The sequence below is a fragment of the Cyclopterus lumpus genome, chromosome 6 (assembly GCF_009769545.1).
Source record: "Cyclopterus lumpus isolate fCycLum1 chromosome 6, fCycLum1.pri, whole genome shotgun sequence".
Classification (NCBI taxonomy): domain Eukaryota; kingdom Metazoa; phylum Chordata; class Actinopteri; order Perciformes; family Cyclopteridae; genus Cyclopterus; species Cyclopterus lumpus.
In genome coordinates, this window is record NC_046971.1 from 6,805,356 (window position 1) to 6,821,631 (window position 16,276).

Below are 16,276 nucleotides of genomic sequence, written 5' to 3' on the forward strand. Positions count from 1 at the left end.
TGAGGTGTAGATTGTGTCGGACGATACACTTGTATGCAAAACATTCTTGTCCAACAGCTGATGAGGAATGGCTAATCTGTGAAACCCAGAGGTGAACTCAGGCAGACGTGACATAAACAAGTCGAGAGCATACGCACACAAATACATAAACCTACTCGACTGCACAGAACGTGACCTTTGATGTTCATTGAAAGTTATGCTAACATGTACATAATACCTGTATGCATGCGTGCAGGCACGAGACAGTCGCAGAGAGCGTAAGGTACTCAGGGATGCCTGCAAACACACACAAACACACACACACACACACACACACACACACACACACACACACACACACACACACGCTGGGCATGGGACAGTGGGAGCAGGCTGTTATTCTAGTGCAGGCTGGCTGAGTTGACCGTGTAATCTCCAGGGTGGAGTCCATATTGGGTTTCTAGGCAATTCACTGTTTTTGGCCTGCTTGTTTTGTGATTTAGCTAAAGACAGAAAAAAAGAGTGAAAGGGAAACAGGGGTAGAGAGAGAGAGAGAGAGAGAGAGAGAGAGAGACAGAGAGAGACAGAGGGAGAGAGAGGACAACAAGTGTGGGTCGTTTTTCTTTCTGCCAGGCATTTTGTTGATGAGTTGTAATGCAGTGTAACACAAGTGGTGGTTAACCTCAAAGGCCGAGAGAGAGGGTAGGAGAGAAAGAGAGACACGACAAAAGAAGCAATGGAAAGGAAAAAAGGAATAAAGAAAGAAGGAAAGAGAGAGGAGAAAAACAAAGGAGGAGAAGCGTAAGGGGTTGGGTCGGTTGGTCCAGAGAAACTCGTGGAAAGCTGTGATCATGTCTGCTGTGCATTTTGTTTAGTCAGAGAGTGCACGTGGAATGGGGAAGGAGCACTTATTGTGCATGGTGGCATGACGGCTTGCGAATTGCAACAGATATCATCCGTCAATGTTGCGCTGAGGAGATAAGATTATAAAGACTGTCAAGGCTGTCAAATGTCTTCACTGCCACATTTAAAGGAACAGTACACCCATATTTCAAAGGCTTCCTTTGTATATAGCTTTGTTTTCATTTATACAAGTGTGTGAACATATTGAGTTACAGTAGACATATGGTAGTTATTGCTTAGATGTAATGTCTGTAATTTGTTAACAGTGGAAATACAATTCTCTCTTAATGCATGCATAGCCTCCAGAACAAGTATCAAGGGGGTTACCAAGTAATCTACTTGTCAATCATTAGATAATTAATCCACAACATTTTTTTTGTTATTAATTTATCGTTTCAGTCATTTATCAAGCGAAATGCTAAGAATAAGAATATTTGGTGCTCTCTTTGGGTTTTGAACTAACAACTAAACAACAAACAATTAATCAATTAATCCCCCAAAATACTATAATCCTTAGTTTAACGCCTAATTGAATACAAAAGCTAGAGCCTAATTACCACCGACTAAAACCTTGGTTACGTGACTGCTAAGAAGAGATTGTTTTGATATTTTGGCCGCCATCTGCCAAAGCATGCTGCCATGCCAATGACAGCACAGCCTGAACGGCTGCTGTGACAGATGACAGACACCGAGCTGCCCGGCGAGGGGCTAGTGAAGCACGCACCCCCAAACCCCCCCCCCCCCCACCCCCACACACACACACGGCACCTGCATTCCCACAGTAGTCCGAGTCAACAATCACAGACCGTCCCCCTCTTCGACACTATCAGTGAGTGGGGGGAGGACACCCTTGGAGAGACAGAGAGAGAAGGGAGTGATTTAAGCTCTTCTCCCTTGGATGAGGGAAGCTAGGAGGGCCTGAAGTGGGAGTAGAGCAGGAGTTGGGACGGGGGGGGGGGGGGAGAAGTGATAGAGGGAGAGAAGGGTCAGAGTAAAAGGGAGGGGAGTGATCCAGCTGAGACAGCAGATCTCCACAAAAGGCCCAGTGCCAATGTCAAGGTGCTGAGTGAGCTCCAAACCCACACAGAGGCTCACTCTCGATTTAAAGTCAAAAATAGCCTCGCACACAAACACGCTCCAAAATTCAATCGCAAATACATTTCACGCACACTCGGGCAGATGCAGGCAAACACCCAATCTCCCTGCTCTCACCCTCTTCCCTCCAGAGGAAACTCTCTCTCTCTCTCTCTCTCTCCCTCGTCGTGCACAACCTCCTGTCAGCACAACACACACACACACACACACACACACACACACACACACACACGCACACACAGTTGCGTGGACGGCCAGAATGGACTCCATTGTGCCCTAATTACCCGGCCTGCTGAGATGTCCTTTGACCTCGACACGCAGGCTGTTCGGCCAGCGGTGGACTGGTGGGAATGACCCTCTTGGCCGACGCCGACCTTTTCGATGTTGACTTCTCACCACAAGCTGCCTCCTGAGCACACTTAATGTGTGAGTGTGTGTGTGTGTGTATTTAGCTTCACAAGTGCATGCGCAGTGGCTTAGTGTGCAGATGCTACAGTTTGAGATAAATCTGACTACTATAAGTAATTTTGCCGTCCAACCTTTTTTGAAGAGTCCTACGCTGGTTCGTGAGTTAACGCGTCTACTTGATTACACTCCTTCTGTGCGGCCTCTGTGAGAACATAAGACAGCAGAATGTCTTCTTATCTATTTCTTATCACTCTGACTTTGGTCCAGTCTTCGCCGGTCTTCTCTAAAGACTCCTCCTTGTGTGTGTGTGTGTGTGTGTGTGTGTGTGTGTGTGTGTGTGTGAAGGAAGAGACATATCCCAGTCAGCTTGCCCTTCTGTTTGGTTCTTGTCTCCGTCTGTGGTTCAGTGCAACCCTTTATCTGCTCTGCTTATCAGGCCGACTTCAGCTCAGACGCTCCTGGCCTCCCTCTTGCTCAGCAGTATGTCACGGAGGAGACGTACAGTATCGAGACCGCTAGACTGACGTCTGTCTGTCTCTCTGTCTGTCTGTCTGTCTGTCTGTCTGTCTGTCTGTCTGTCTGTCTGTCTGTCTGTCTGTCTCTCTCTGCTCATCTGGCTCTGTCTCTGTCTCTGTGTCTGTGTCTGTGTCTGTTTCTGTGTCTCTCTCTCTCTCTCTGCTCATCTGTCTCTGTCTCTGTGTCTGTCTCTCTCTCTCTGCTCTTCTGTCTCTGTGTCTGTTTCTCTCTCTATCTGCTCATCTGTCTCTGTGTCTGTGTCTCTCTCTCTCTCTCTGCTCATCTGTCTCTGTCTCTGTGTCTGTCTCTCTCTCTCTGCTCATCTGTCTCTGTGTCTGTGTCTGTTTCTCTCTCTCTGCTCATCTGTCTCTGTCTCTGTGTCTGTCTCTCTCTCTCTGCTCATCTGTCTCTGTGTCTGTGTCTGTCTCTCTCTCTCTGCTCATCTGTCTCTGTGTCTGTGTCTGTCTGTCTCTCTCTGCTCTTCTGTCTCTGTGTCTGTGTCTGTGTCTGTTTCTCTCTCTCTCTGCTCATCTGTCTCTGTGTCTGTGTCTGTCTCTCTCTCTCTCTGCTCTTCTGTCTCTGTTTCTGTGTCTGTCTCGATTCCTCAGCGCCGCTGGAATAAGAGTGAACAGATGTACGAAGCCGTCCGCTGTGCGTACAGACCATCGGCTGAACTGTACACGCGATGATGAAAGAGTCATGTCTCGCGCTCATTTTGACATCGGCAAATGGATCACATGCCGACTCGTGCGAAACGGCACCCCGTGATGACAAACCCACAGTCCACAGCTCGTTTCAGTGTCTTCATAACATCGCCATCATTTTCAGCTGCAGCCGGAAGCAGCAACAAACAAACAAACAGACAAACAAAGTGAGTGACTCGCCGGTGAACACAGTGGAGCATTGTACGGCTAAAAAGAGCCACTGGAGTTACTTATGTTCACATAAAAGAAAAGTAGAAGTGAGACTTGAAGGTGCCGTTTGTCTTCCATGTTATTTGTTCCCACATGACAACTCTGCTTATATTAAGAAACGCTTGCACAAGACTTCTCTTGTGACTTCTCCGATCATCATTTTTCTGTGTGTTTCCTATAGCTGCGAATGTTGTTGCTTTTGTTGACACTTGACCCGTGTTGAAAGATTCCTGGAAGGAAGGTCCTCCGCACGTGTCATAGACAGAACATCTACAACAAAGGGGGCTTATCTGCCTAACTTGGAAGCGATCAAGGCCAGTAATAACACTCCTGAACCACAGCAGACAATATACATTACTCCTCATTACCAATGCTTCTTGTACATGTTGCCAGTGAGATCACTGGGGGGGGGGGTGGGGGGAGGGGGGGGGAGCGCTCTGCAGTGCATCAGCATTGCTTCATTCAGATAGCATCACATAACACGCTTTCCTTCTTCTTTTTTTTCGAAAAGAAAATAAAAACTTGAAGTTCCAGGTCAATTGTGAGACTTGGCAGGCACGCGAGTTATGATATAACTGTTCAATTCTATCAGCACAATTTGAGACGGGATGCGGCCGCATACTATCGGACGATGGCTGCGGAACAGATACAGAGAGGGGGGGTGGGGGTGGGGGTGGGGGTGGGGGGGGCAATGGGATGGTCACCGTTCAAAGTGTTGTAAATGTGCAGTTCCCATTCACAGCCCCATTCACTCATTCAACCTCAAATACCAGCGTCCCGATTTGATCCATTGTGCGGCATGAGACGAGGCGAGGCCGGTATCCTGTGTGCACTACAAAGTTAATGGCACACAATTGAAAGGTGTGTCACTTTAATTCTCCGACGGGGGAAACGCAGGGCCCAGAGGTATAGAAAAAAAACACCCGGCATTATACTCCCATAAAATCATTAGTCATTTTACTTTAAACCAAATAACACAAACATAACTCACTATGGAATACAGACATGCTTGTTAAGTGTTTTGCAAAAAAAAAAAAAAAACTGACGCCATTAGAGCAAATGGGAGCCCACAGGAGACAGGGGTAGAGAGTGGCTGGAGCGAGTTGGGCAAACACATAGGTGTGCACATGCACACACACATGCCACGATTTACCGTGGGCACTGTCGCCTGATGGATGTGTCTGGGCACTGAGTACCATAGGGCCAATGTCTGAACCACAAGTGGCCCAGTCAAATCTTTACACAGTCATAAACACGTCGGCATTAGTAACAGCTAGTTAAAAATGATTCCATGAACTAAGGCGCTAGCCGGCTATATGGCGCAGCACCCCGCTGCTATAATAAAATTGACCTTATTCTATTTTTAATCTGCTACCGTATAATGGAATGGCAGTTTTGGTCTGCTTCGGTTGGTGCACCACTTTGGGCCTACGGGATGGATTTAAATGTACGTCCCCAGAGGATGAATCCTATCGAGTTTGGTGACCCCAACACCCCCCGCCACCCTCTTATTGGATCACTATTAAATATGGTACAGAAAAATCAAATGACTTAAGTGATCCCTTTACTTTTCATCTAGCTCCATCGTCTAGCTACAATTTTAATTGAGTCAAATACTTTGGTTTATGATCAAATGCCTGCAAAAAACATTCTTATGAGCCTCAATTTGACTGTGTTTAGTGCTAATTACTATATCATGTAAATTATACTTAACATGACATACTTTTCCATATCTTACTTTGAGGAATATGAACTCGTTTTCCCAGTTTATCCGTAAACGTGTATAAGCATTTCTACAGACAGTCAAACCCTGTACTGACATTTGATAGCCAGCCCGAGATATATCTGCGTCTTCTGCTCCATAAACAGGCATTTGGCCTGATGAGAAAATGGCCAAACGACAAGACCAATTACAGCCTTCAGGGGAACAAATCAGAGTTCAATTAAAGTTTCACTTACTAAAGCTTTCACAGATTTATGGAGTTTTCTGCATAACACACACACACACACACACACATAGAGGCATGCATAAACCATTATACATATGCAACATATCCCCTGTTGGGTTCCCCAGGTACCAGCTTGACTTAATAGCAGTGACATTTACACTCGTGGTCCCTGGAGTCATTTACACAGCTTGGCATTATTCACAGCTGGTTTACTGTTCCATGCAGTGTAGACGGATTTAATAGCACTCAGAAATAAGGTGGCACCAGGGCTACTTAGCACTGTGTACTAATACGACTACATTTCCCAATAAAACACAGACTCCTTTTTCATGAACTGTATGCTGACCTCTTCATAACCTTCTTAAATAAGCTAACACCTCCCTGCTGATAATGAACTGGTCCATGCAGGAGTATATTAGTGGTCAGGTCCAGCTCGAAAGTACTGAGGGCATTTGGCCAAGACAATAAAATATATGTGCAGAAAATATATCCCAGGGCCCCGTGAAACGTGGGCAATTAAAATGGAAATGAACCATGGGTATTTACAGCCAACGAGCGGGCCCACAGTCGATGCTACCAAGATGCAGAGAGAGAGAGAGAGAGAGAGAGAGAAAGAGAGGGAGAGATAGAGGGGTGGGGAGAGCACTGACGAGAGACAGTGGCAGTGCACAACATGATTTAGATGCTGTGAGTGAGATTGCAGACCTATAATCCTGAAGGCACAGAACCAGACAGAGACGGAGGAAGGAAAGAAGAAGGGGCAAGCTCAGCAGGCCCAAAAAAAAACAACCAAAAAAACCAGGCAGTGAGAGTGGTAGAGAGACACACAACGGCAGAGAGAGAGAGATAGAGATAGAAAGCAAGAGAGACTGCGAAATGGAGAGCAAGCAGCCAGACATGCAGGCAGACTGTCCGTCCCTGGTTTGTGGGAATGCGGTAAAGACACAGGAGTAGTAGGCAGGGTCCCGGCATCTGAAATTAGAGAGTGGCGCTAAGAGAAGGGAGCCAGAGCCAAAGGCCGCCTGGGAGCTGCCAGGGGCTGCATCCCCGGCGCACCGCCGAAACATGATTTACCGCATGGACTGCACTACAAACAGCACGCCGCTATCTACCCTCGTGGCAGCACGCCGCTCGGTGCATGCTATCCAGTTCACAACGCTGTAAAGATACCACGACCACGGGGAAGGGGGAGGGCTGCTGGATGCAGGAGTAAGGGCCAAAATATTAAAATGAATAAATAAAGAGTCAAGGAGGTACCAGTAAGAGCATGTATCGGGTGTTTGGGGGGTTTATCAGAAAGCTCAACGCAACACAGCTGTGAAAAGTTATCATGGTGACGGTCATTTCTTTCCAAGGTAAACAACGGATTTTTTACCTGCATTTTTGAGAAAAACCCCCCCAAAAAAACAAGTCATGCATTCCGTCCGTCAAGTGTGCGCGAGTAAAATATTGAAAAGCCGGCCTGTTGTTTTATCGGGGACAATGACCTCTGACCTCCCTGTGGCAGGGGGACAGTGGGTAAAAAAAAAAGAAGAAAAAAAGGTAACATTTCAATTTGAATCAATGTGTCCACTGACAACACAATGCAACACCGGCATATTTGCACAGATCTACATCTTTTACCCATTTTACATTCAGTGGCGGCGCAACGAATCCTGAGCCGGAAAGGATTCAGAGGACCAGATTTTAATCGGGGGGGGGGAAAGAAAAACAAGGGGGAACTTCGGGTTGTTCTGCGCTGTAGCCATCGCAGGCCAAGTCCAGACATGCACAGGGAGATTCTGTATGTGCCTGTCTGCAGCACGGGGCAGTCAGAGCCGGGCCGCTGCAGTGAGGCTGTGTTTTCCAGGATTTGTGTGTGTGTGTGTTGTTGTTGTGTGTGTGTGTGTGTGTGTGTGTGTGTGTGTGTGTGTGTGTGTGCATGCGTTTCCTTTGCCAAGTTTCCTCTCTTTGTTTAGACCGGCCCGGTCAGTCCGGCTCCCCGCTGAGCACGCTGCGGCCAAATACACACATATATCAAAACACAGCACAACAACAGACAGAGTGCTCTCAGGGCAGGGAGGTGGTGGGAATAGGAGCAATGTGTGTGTGTGGGGGGGGGGCTACATGCTGGAAAACAGAGCATTAGGAGGACAGAGACTATTGAACGAGCGGAGGTGGGGCGGCGACAGACTCTCCCTCACCCTTTCTAACGAGAGGGCAGGGAGAAGACTGACAGTGATTCACCGTGACCATCATCAGTCTTATGACAGAGGGCCGGCGTATTAGAGATATGCATAAAAAGTGGAGGAATGAACGGAGCGACAGCGATAACGCCCGGCGAGGGGAAGTAGGGGCGAGTGTACAGCGTGACCACTCTCACTGGGGCGCGACTCTTTTGATCATTTTAAGAGTTTAAAAAAAGGGAATAATATTTTTTAATTAGCGACAATAGCGGGATCTAGAATTTTGCTGCACCGAACTCCACACAAAGTGAGAATTTAAGAAAAGTGAAACGGATAAATGTCCTAATGTTATATTTGTTGCTTCTTTAGTCCCTTTTCTTATACAGCGATCAAAGACCAGTCCATTTGGGAGACATTATGTTGCACCAAAAAAAATCTGCAGATCGTTAATTTCCCCTTTTTAATATCCAAAAGGATTACGGATGCCCAACTGTAGTGTTTACTTTAAATGCTTTCCGAAAAACAATCCCACTTCTCTCTAGAATTCAATTGAGCATGACATAAGAACAGTGGAAGCCTCATTGAACTCCAAAGTATCTTTTCAAGTTCAAAAGAATTCAGAAATCTCTTTAAAACTTTTACATCTCTCTATGTGGTCGCTGACCTGCTGTTCGCTTTATTGCAGCATTACTTGGTTTTCAGTTAAGAATAAATGTTTCCTCTCGTCTTTGATTCCTGTGCATGGATTACGTGGCGATCGTAACATTTTTTTTTTTTAACGGTTTTTCAAGAGAAAACAGCAGCAGTCGACACTGAAAAGGGATCGCGGTCATCGTTCCGATTGATAACTCGGCTGTAACTTGCTCCGGGGGCCAATATCCAAAATCGTGGGAAAACCTGATTGGATTCAGTAGATGTATTGATTCATTAATAGAGACACTGCTGGATGGGGCAACAGTGTGTGTGTGTGTGTGTGTGTGTGTGTGTGTGTGTGTGTGTATGTATGCCTGGATACACACTTGTATTTTTGTATATGGTCGAACGTATGTACATTAATATATGAGTGTGTGTGAGTGTGTTTACCAGGCCCTTATCTCTTAAAGCCCTCCATTGGGTCGGACCAGTCTTAACACACACACACACACACACACACCCTGCCCCCCTCAAAGCCGTGCCTTTAAAAGACGAGGGGCCCTAAATGCCTTACAGATGGACTCCTAACAAACACAACACTCTGTCCCGGCCCTCAAGTATTTCCAGTATTTGGCCTTGCTGTAATTTACAGCATACTTACCTAATTGAGATGCTATTACGGTCGGGGAATGCATTCTTCCGCGCACGCCGAGTGCTAATGCAAACGATGCAAGCGTGACATACAAGGCGCAGTATATTTTGCTCTAATATAGCGAAGTGAAGGCTACCATAGAGTGAGTGTGATGTATGGGTCCATGTCGTGTAATTAGAGCGACACAAATAATGATGTGTTGAGCGCAGACGTGTCTGTGCGAGTCTGGAGGGCACATCAGAGGTTATTTACCTCACCGGACGGGTTTCACACGCACCGGAGACCAATGCAGCTTACAAACATAACTCATCACAACTATGATGAATGTGGAACAAATAGACTGGATACATTCCTCCTTGTTGCTGAACGATGAGGTATTTTGTTTCATAATTCTTTTTTTTTTCTTTTTGAAGAGAGCTCATATGTCACAACATAATTATTTTTGAACAAATGTTTTTTTTTCTTCTTTTTTTATATAAAGTCTGGAAAGTCTATTAAGTCTGGATTAGTAAATGAAGTCATGTATGTTCAAAACTGAATATTTTTGTACAAGTTATTCTTATTATCGTTAGGTTTTTTCTTTCTTTCTCCAAATCATTAAATGCCAGCAAATAAATGAGACATTTACATATTTGGTTTGGACTAATAGTTTCCCAACTTTTGTGAACAAAATTCCTACATAATTAAAGGCTCCTGCTTCCAGCTTCACATACTCATTTCAGTTTTAAGTTGCTGGGTTGTTGCGCAACACTTAACAATATTGTTAAATCTAGGATCCGACTTAAACTTTTTTTTCCCCCAGACAGATACTTACAGGATATGTTAAAGCATATTCCTATAATTCCCTCTGCCCTTTCTGTTCATTGCTATAAGAAGAAAAAACATCCCGCTCCTATAAAACTTGGGGAGAGATTTACCACAAACACTGACTTCATAAAGCATGCGAGCTCCGCTCTGAAAAAAGGCCACGCTTGGAGCCCTCAGACTGTTGGAGCTCGTCCTTCGGGCATTTTCATCGCGTGTGTCTGACAGAGAGATAACACACTGTCACAGAGCGCCATCAATCCACGTTTCCCAGTCGCTCCTGGAGAATTCAATCTCGAGGGTGTGGGGTGATTAATCAACCCTATGCTTGTGTGTGTGTAGACCTATATATATATATATATATATATATATATATATGTCTTTGTCTTTGTGTGATAAATCACTGTCGTACCCTGTACACGACAAACAATGCCCGATCCCCCCCCCTTCAGCACACTGAAGATAAATTCATCCACAAGTGATGTGCTGACAATAGCTTGACGAGAAAATGATTCTATGTTACTTTCTCAGCTGCCGCCCGAAGCGCAGTCAGAGTGGCTGATGTCTGCTGTTTTACAGGGAAAGGGGAGGAGATAGTGGGAATTTGTAAAAAAAAAAAAAAAAAAAAAAAAAAGTAAAAAAAATTACGCTGGAGGCCGACCAAGAGTGAGTATTGAGAAAGGCATGGGAACGCACACACGCACACGCACACGCACACGCACACACACACACACGCACAGAGTTGATGAATAATTCCTCGGGCTGTACGCAAGAGGTGATTCAACTGTGACACTGGGGGGGGGGGGGGGGGGGGGGGTCTGCTTTGTGTGTGATGAGGTTTACGATTACGAGCAACATGCAAGAGAGGGTGACGCAACTCAGAAATGACGACAACTGAACTCGAGGGCACGCTAACCATTTGAACTTTGCAGCAAACTCGGCTCACCGTCTCGTGAAGACATCTCCTGTGGACGTTATCTTTTTGGCCTCGCGTCGCTGCTGAAAAACACTTTTTCATGTCGCAATGCTCGATCAAGAGTAAATGCGCACACTGCGCAATGCACACGAGAGGTGAACGCGGGCCAGCAGCGCGGAAAGGAGACACTGTGTTCATTTTTACAACCGCGATGACTTCACCCCCGGGGGTTTGCACTGTGACTGTAATCATAAAAAATCCCCACATTCCAGAAACATAAATCTGACACGTTAAGTTTATCTAGAGTGGACTATAATGTCTGTGCTACTGGAGGCGTATCTGTAGAGTGGGGGGGGGGGGGGAGAGAGACCAGGGAATGTACCGAGTAGCAGGGGTCGGCGGGTTCATCCACCTGCTGCCGAGAGGGGGGGGGGGGGGGGGGGGGGGAGGCCCCCTCCTCCTCCCGTTTCCCATTTAACAGGTGTGCTGGCCCATCGGAATAATTAAAAAAAACTGAAATTCACAGGGACAATAAATGAAAGAGGGGAAGGGGTCAGATGGGGGCGCTTCTGTTTGACTTCGAGAGGAAAGCTTGTCGCAGCAATGCACGCCAACGCAGTTCTGGTTAGAGGAACGGTGATTGGTTGCACATTGTTACGGAGGGTCAGGCGGGTTCCACCGATTTGTTTCTCAACCCTCCGCCTCTTGTTGGTACACTTTGCCTTCGTGTCAAGGCACGGTGGGGAGAGAGAAGAAAGTGAAAGAAAGAGAGAGAGAGAGAGAGAGAGAGAGTCATAGGTAGGGGGAGGCACTTCTGAACGCAGGTTTATGTTTCCAATCAGGAGATTGCGATCATAACATGAAGCCCTGAGCAAATGGGCCGTAACTCAATCACAGAGGGAGGTCTTCAGGCTCGGAGAGTACGTCGGTTCAAGATCATTACGGCTCTCTCCGTAACAAAAAAGGGGGGGGGGGGGTTCCGAGAAACAGCAAACGCATGCAAACATCAGAGCGCATCAGCGTTGATGAGCGGGCAGACGCGGTGACGGTAAATGTTCAGGCAAAGTGGGGGGAAATCCTGAGCTGGCTGAATAGAAAAGAAGTGGCTATAGAATGCATTGTTCTATTGTGTAGGGGTATGTTTTCATCTACTGTCAGATGTGAGAACAAGTCGGCGAAAGAGGCCGGTGACATCACCAAGTGGCGTGAAAAAAACAACAACACGCTTGAGCATTTCCAAACCTGACCACCAACCGGACAAACAGCAGCTGAATCAAAGGCACACATTCTCTAATGTTCAGACGGAGAGACGGGGAAGGCGGACGCATTCACTCACGAACTGGTGCGACCGTGATGGCGTCACGCCTGTCCTCTCTCTACAGATACGCCTCTCTCTGTGAGAGAGGACAGGCGTAATTACAGCGGTTATCTGTTGGCTCGCTGTATTCAGACTTTAGCCCCTCTAAGGCTCCCAGTCCTCTAATGTTCACTTACGGAAACATAAACATGCAACAATCGTCACCACCCGACGTACCTGGGATTACAGAAAAAAAAAGAAGAAAAAAAAGAAGGGCTGGCATGGAAAATCATCAAAATGACAAAAAACAACAACAACAACAACAAACAGAATTAGCATGAACATAACGTGAACGCAGCAGAATACAGGTTGTTTTTTTGTCATATCAAAACGCATTCATTTGATAACAGAGCTTCATGCACACAGTCATGCAGTCACAGACGCATACTTCTGCTTATCTCTCTTACTCTTACTCACAGACAAAATACACACACACTCACACACACACACACTGAGCAGCACGAGTGTGCTTACCTTATCTTCTAGCCTGATCAGTCGCGCTCCGATAGTTGGGTATTCTTTATCTTCTCCTTTTCCTGTTGAATGAATGCAAACAAATGGACAATCAAAAACACACAAACATCCAGTGGCAATATTAATGCATTTGCCTTAATGGCATAAAATATGTACTCCCGAATTTCTTTCCCTTATTGAGCACAAAAACAGATTTTGGTCACACTCAGATCAATTATACTGCTCGCTCACGCACACGTCACAAACATAACATGGTCATTTACAGTAGGAGCCCTGAAGGCTCAGGATTCTGAGTGAATCCATCCATTCATTCATTTTGGGTTTTTTTGTGAACGCGGGTCACAGTGGCAGTTTACAGCCCCCTGCTAAAATGTTATGAGTTATGTCGCCCTAAAAACACGACTTAACTCCATTATTCAGATGGAACTGTGGGTGAACGGTGTTGAGGTGGGGGAAGCCTCCACTCATCTATCTCAGATCTGCATCAGTATCACAGTGCGTTCTCGGAATTTCTCCTCGGAAGTGTAAAAATGGTGATGTGTGTGGATCGGCATTTATTTAAACTGTTTGCGTAGGACGTGTGTGCATGACGTGTGTATGGTGTGTGTGCATGACATGTGTGCATGACATGTGTGCATGACGTGTGTGCATGACATGTGTGCATGACGTGTGTATGATGTGTGTGCATGACGTGTGTGCATGACATGTGTGCATGACCTGTGTGCATGACGTGTGTATGATGTGTGTGCATGACGTGTGTGCATGACGTGTGTGCATGACGTGTATGCATGACGTGTATGCATGACGTGTGTGTATGATGTGTGTGCATGACGTGTGTGCATGACGTGTGTGTATGATGTGTGTGCATGACGTGTGTGCATGACATGTGTGCATGACCTGTGTGCATGACGTGTGTATGATGTGTGTGCATGACGTGTGTGCATGATGTGTGTGCATGACGTGTATGCATGACGTGTATGCATGACGTGTGTGTATGATGTGTGTGCATGACGTGTGTGCATGACGTGTGTATGATGTGTGTGCATGACGTGTGTGCACGACGTGTGTGCATGATGTGTGTGCATGACGTGTGTGTATAACTTATGTTCATGACGTGTGTGCATAACGTGTGTGCATGACGTGTGTGCATGACGTGTGTGTATGATGTGTGTGCATGACGTGTGTGCATGACGTGTATGCACGACGTGTGTGCAGATGTGTGTGCATGACGTGTGTGTATGACGTGTGCGCATGACGTGTATGCACGACGCGTGTGTATGATGTGTGTGCATAACGTGTGTGCATGACGTGTGTGCATGACGTGTGTGTATGATGTGTGTGCATGACGTGTGTGCATGACATGTGTGCATGACGTGTGTATGATGTGTGTGCATGACGTGTGTGCATGACGTGTGTGCATGACGTGTGTGTATGATGTGTGTGCACGACGTGTATGCATGACGTGTATGCACGACGTGTATGCACGACGTGTGTGCATGATGTGTGTGCATGACCAACTGGTCCAACTGGTTATCTGCACCTGTGAGACGTTCACTGAGCTGCTGGGAATCGGAAAAGAGGAAAAGGGAGTAAAGGTGGGTCGCGGCATTAAAAGCTAGTTTGGAGAATGTTTAGATTCAAACATTTCATATTGGCCACCATTTATTAATTGTATTAAAGTGAAGTGTGAATCCAATCTGTAAAATAATCTAATTATACTTAATTTACACTAGTTGTAACTTCATAAGGTTCCAGATAAACATACTGCATTGCCATTTTTTTCTCACTTTATTCATTCAGCATGTTAGCTCTATTTTTAATATATATTTGTGAGGAAGGGGGATTGTTTTATATAGTTTTGCTCAAACCATTCAGGCAGCGAGTGACATATTCGTCTCACTGACATCATTTTCAGTTGACACACTGATTATAGAAATATGTCTATTAAGCGCTGATATTTTTCTCATTTGATTTAATTCACGCTTGTCCACTTTTTTTATGTAGCTATTTTTCACGAGTGTAGCCAGGCTGCTTGGGAGCTATGGGAAGATGACGCCCCACCATTTTTACTCCTGCATACAAAACTCCAGTTGGTCAATTTTTTTCTCTAACCAGGGAAAATAGCCGTCACCGAGCATGACTGCAATCTTATTTGAATTGTTGAACACATCGGAGATAAAAATATATTCCACTATAATTATGCTTGTTAAGTCAGTTGCCAGACCCACATTATTGTGATTATTTGTTGATGCACGGTGACACACACAGGGGGCCGCTCTTCCTCTCATATTTAGTCTGGCACAGCTTGTGTATGTGTAGGACGTAAACACGGGGATGGACTGAGGAGTGACGGCTGTCTATCAGATGCAGACTGTTGTGTTTTCGGGTGTTTTACCTGGAAGAAACATTCCTGGCTTCCCCAGTGTGCCGTCGAGCCTGGGGGGAAAAAGAGAGAAGTAATTAAAGTGGGGAAGGTGAAAACACTGGCCAGATTCAGTTGAGTAAACAGCACATTATTCCAGGTCATGAACAAAACAGTAAAAGGATATAAGCCAATTTATGGAGCCAATAAAATCAAACAAATGGCGTCATCTTGAACGGTATTTACTGCTTACCCACATGCAAGTTTTAAAGTGGTGAATAAGTTAATGTTCTTATTGAGCTGTCGGCCTTTCAAAATAAACAATCGGACTCGTGAGAGGTTTCGATTGCACATGTGGACTGTTAGTCATCTATAAATGCACTGAAGCAGTTCAAAGCATTTTCTTCTGTTCACCACCCAAAATGAAGGGTGGGTTTTTATCACAGCAGTCACACGTCTTGAGCGGTCTTTCCTTTATGTTGGTGGCCCATTGAATGCAAAACGGTCAAAGCATTATGGTGTTGTTTTTGAAGGAGTCAGAAGTGGTGAGTGCCATCATCTTTTTCTTTGGATTTTCCGTTCGAATGATAAAATTTAGAATTTATTGGGGTTGCAAAAAAAATGGCAAACAATAAATCTTCCGCGTAGAATTTTACGAGAGACCAAATTGTGTTTATTAAAGACTCTAGGCTTTACGATTCTTTGCATTTACGTCATTGCAGTTGGTTAAAAGTTGTAATAAATAATCAATGAATCTTTCTTTTCTTGATTTACTGACACATGGTGCCGGCCTGCTGATTTCAGAATTTCACAGCGCATCTACCACGTTTCAGCTGAATTACTGCAAAAGGGCGTTAAGAGGATCCGAGTGACACGCACTGACATACGTTTCACCCAATTCGCGACCTTAGCCACCCCATTCAAGGGTGAGTGAAAATCACCTAAAAATGCAGAGAAAAGTTGCAGGAGAAGTAGTGAGGACTTTAATAAAGCTCAGGTGAGGTGGCAACGTGTTCATGAGGAGAAACATGCTGCAGCTTCAGAAACGACGCTCATTCGAAAACACATGGACGAAGAAAACAACGGAGACGGATACTGCAAAACGAGGAAAAACGTGCCGCAGAAAGACAAAACAAATAGATCAGGAGC

General features: G+C 45.6%; 1 protein-coding gene across 1 annotated transcript in view; it reads right to left on the minus strand.

Annotated features, from left to right (window-relative positions):
• Window positions 1-16,276, minus strand: part of kcnq1.2 (potassium voltage-gated channel, KQT-like subfamily, member 1.2) — a 151,636-nt gene that overhangs the window by 36,898 nt on the left and 98,462 nt on the right. Inside the window, exons 17-18 of the mRNA XM_034535508.1 lie at window positions 15,161-15,201; window positions 12,766-12,827 (exon numbers count right to left, since the gene is read on the minus strand). Of these exons, the coding sequence (XP_034391399.1) occupies window positions 12,766-12,827; window positions 15,161-15,201 (103 nt within the window). The remainder of the gene's footprint in view (window positions 1-12,765; window positions 12,828-15,160; window positions 15,202-16,276) is intronic.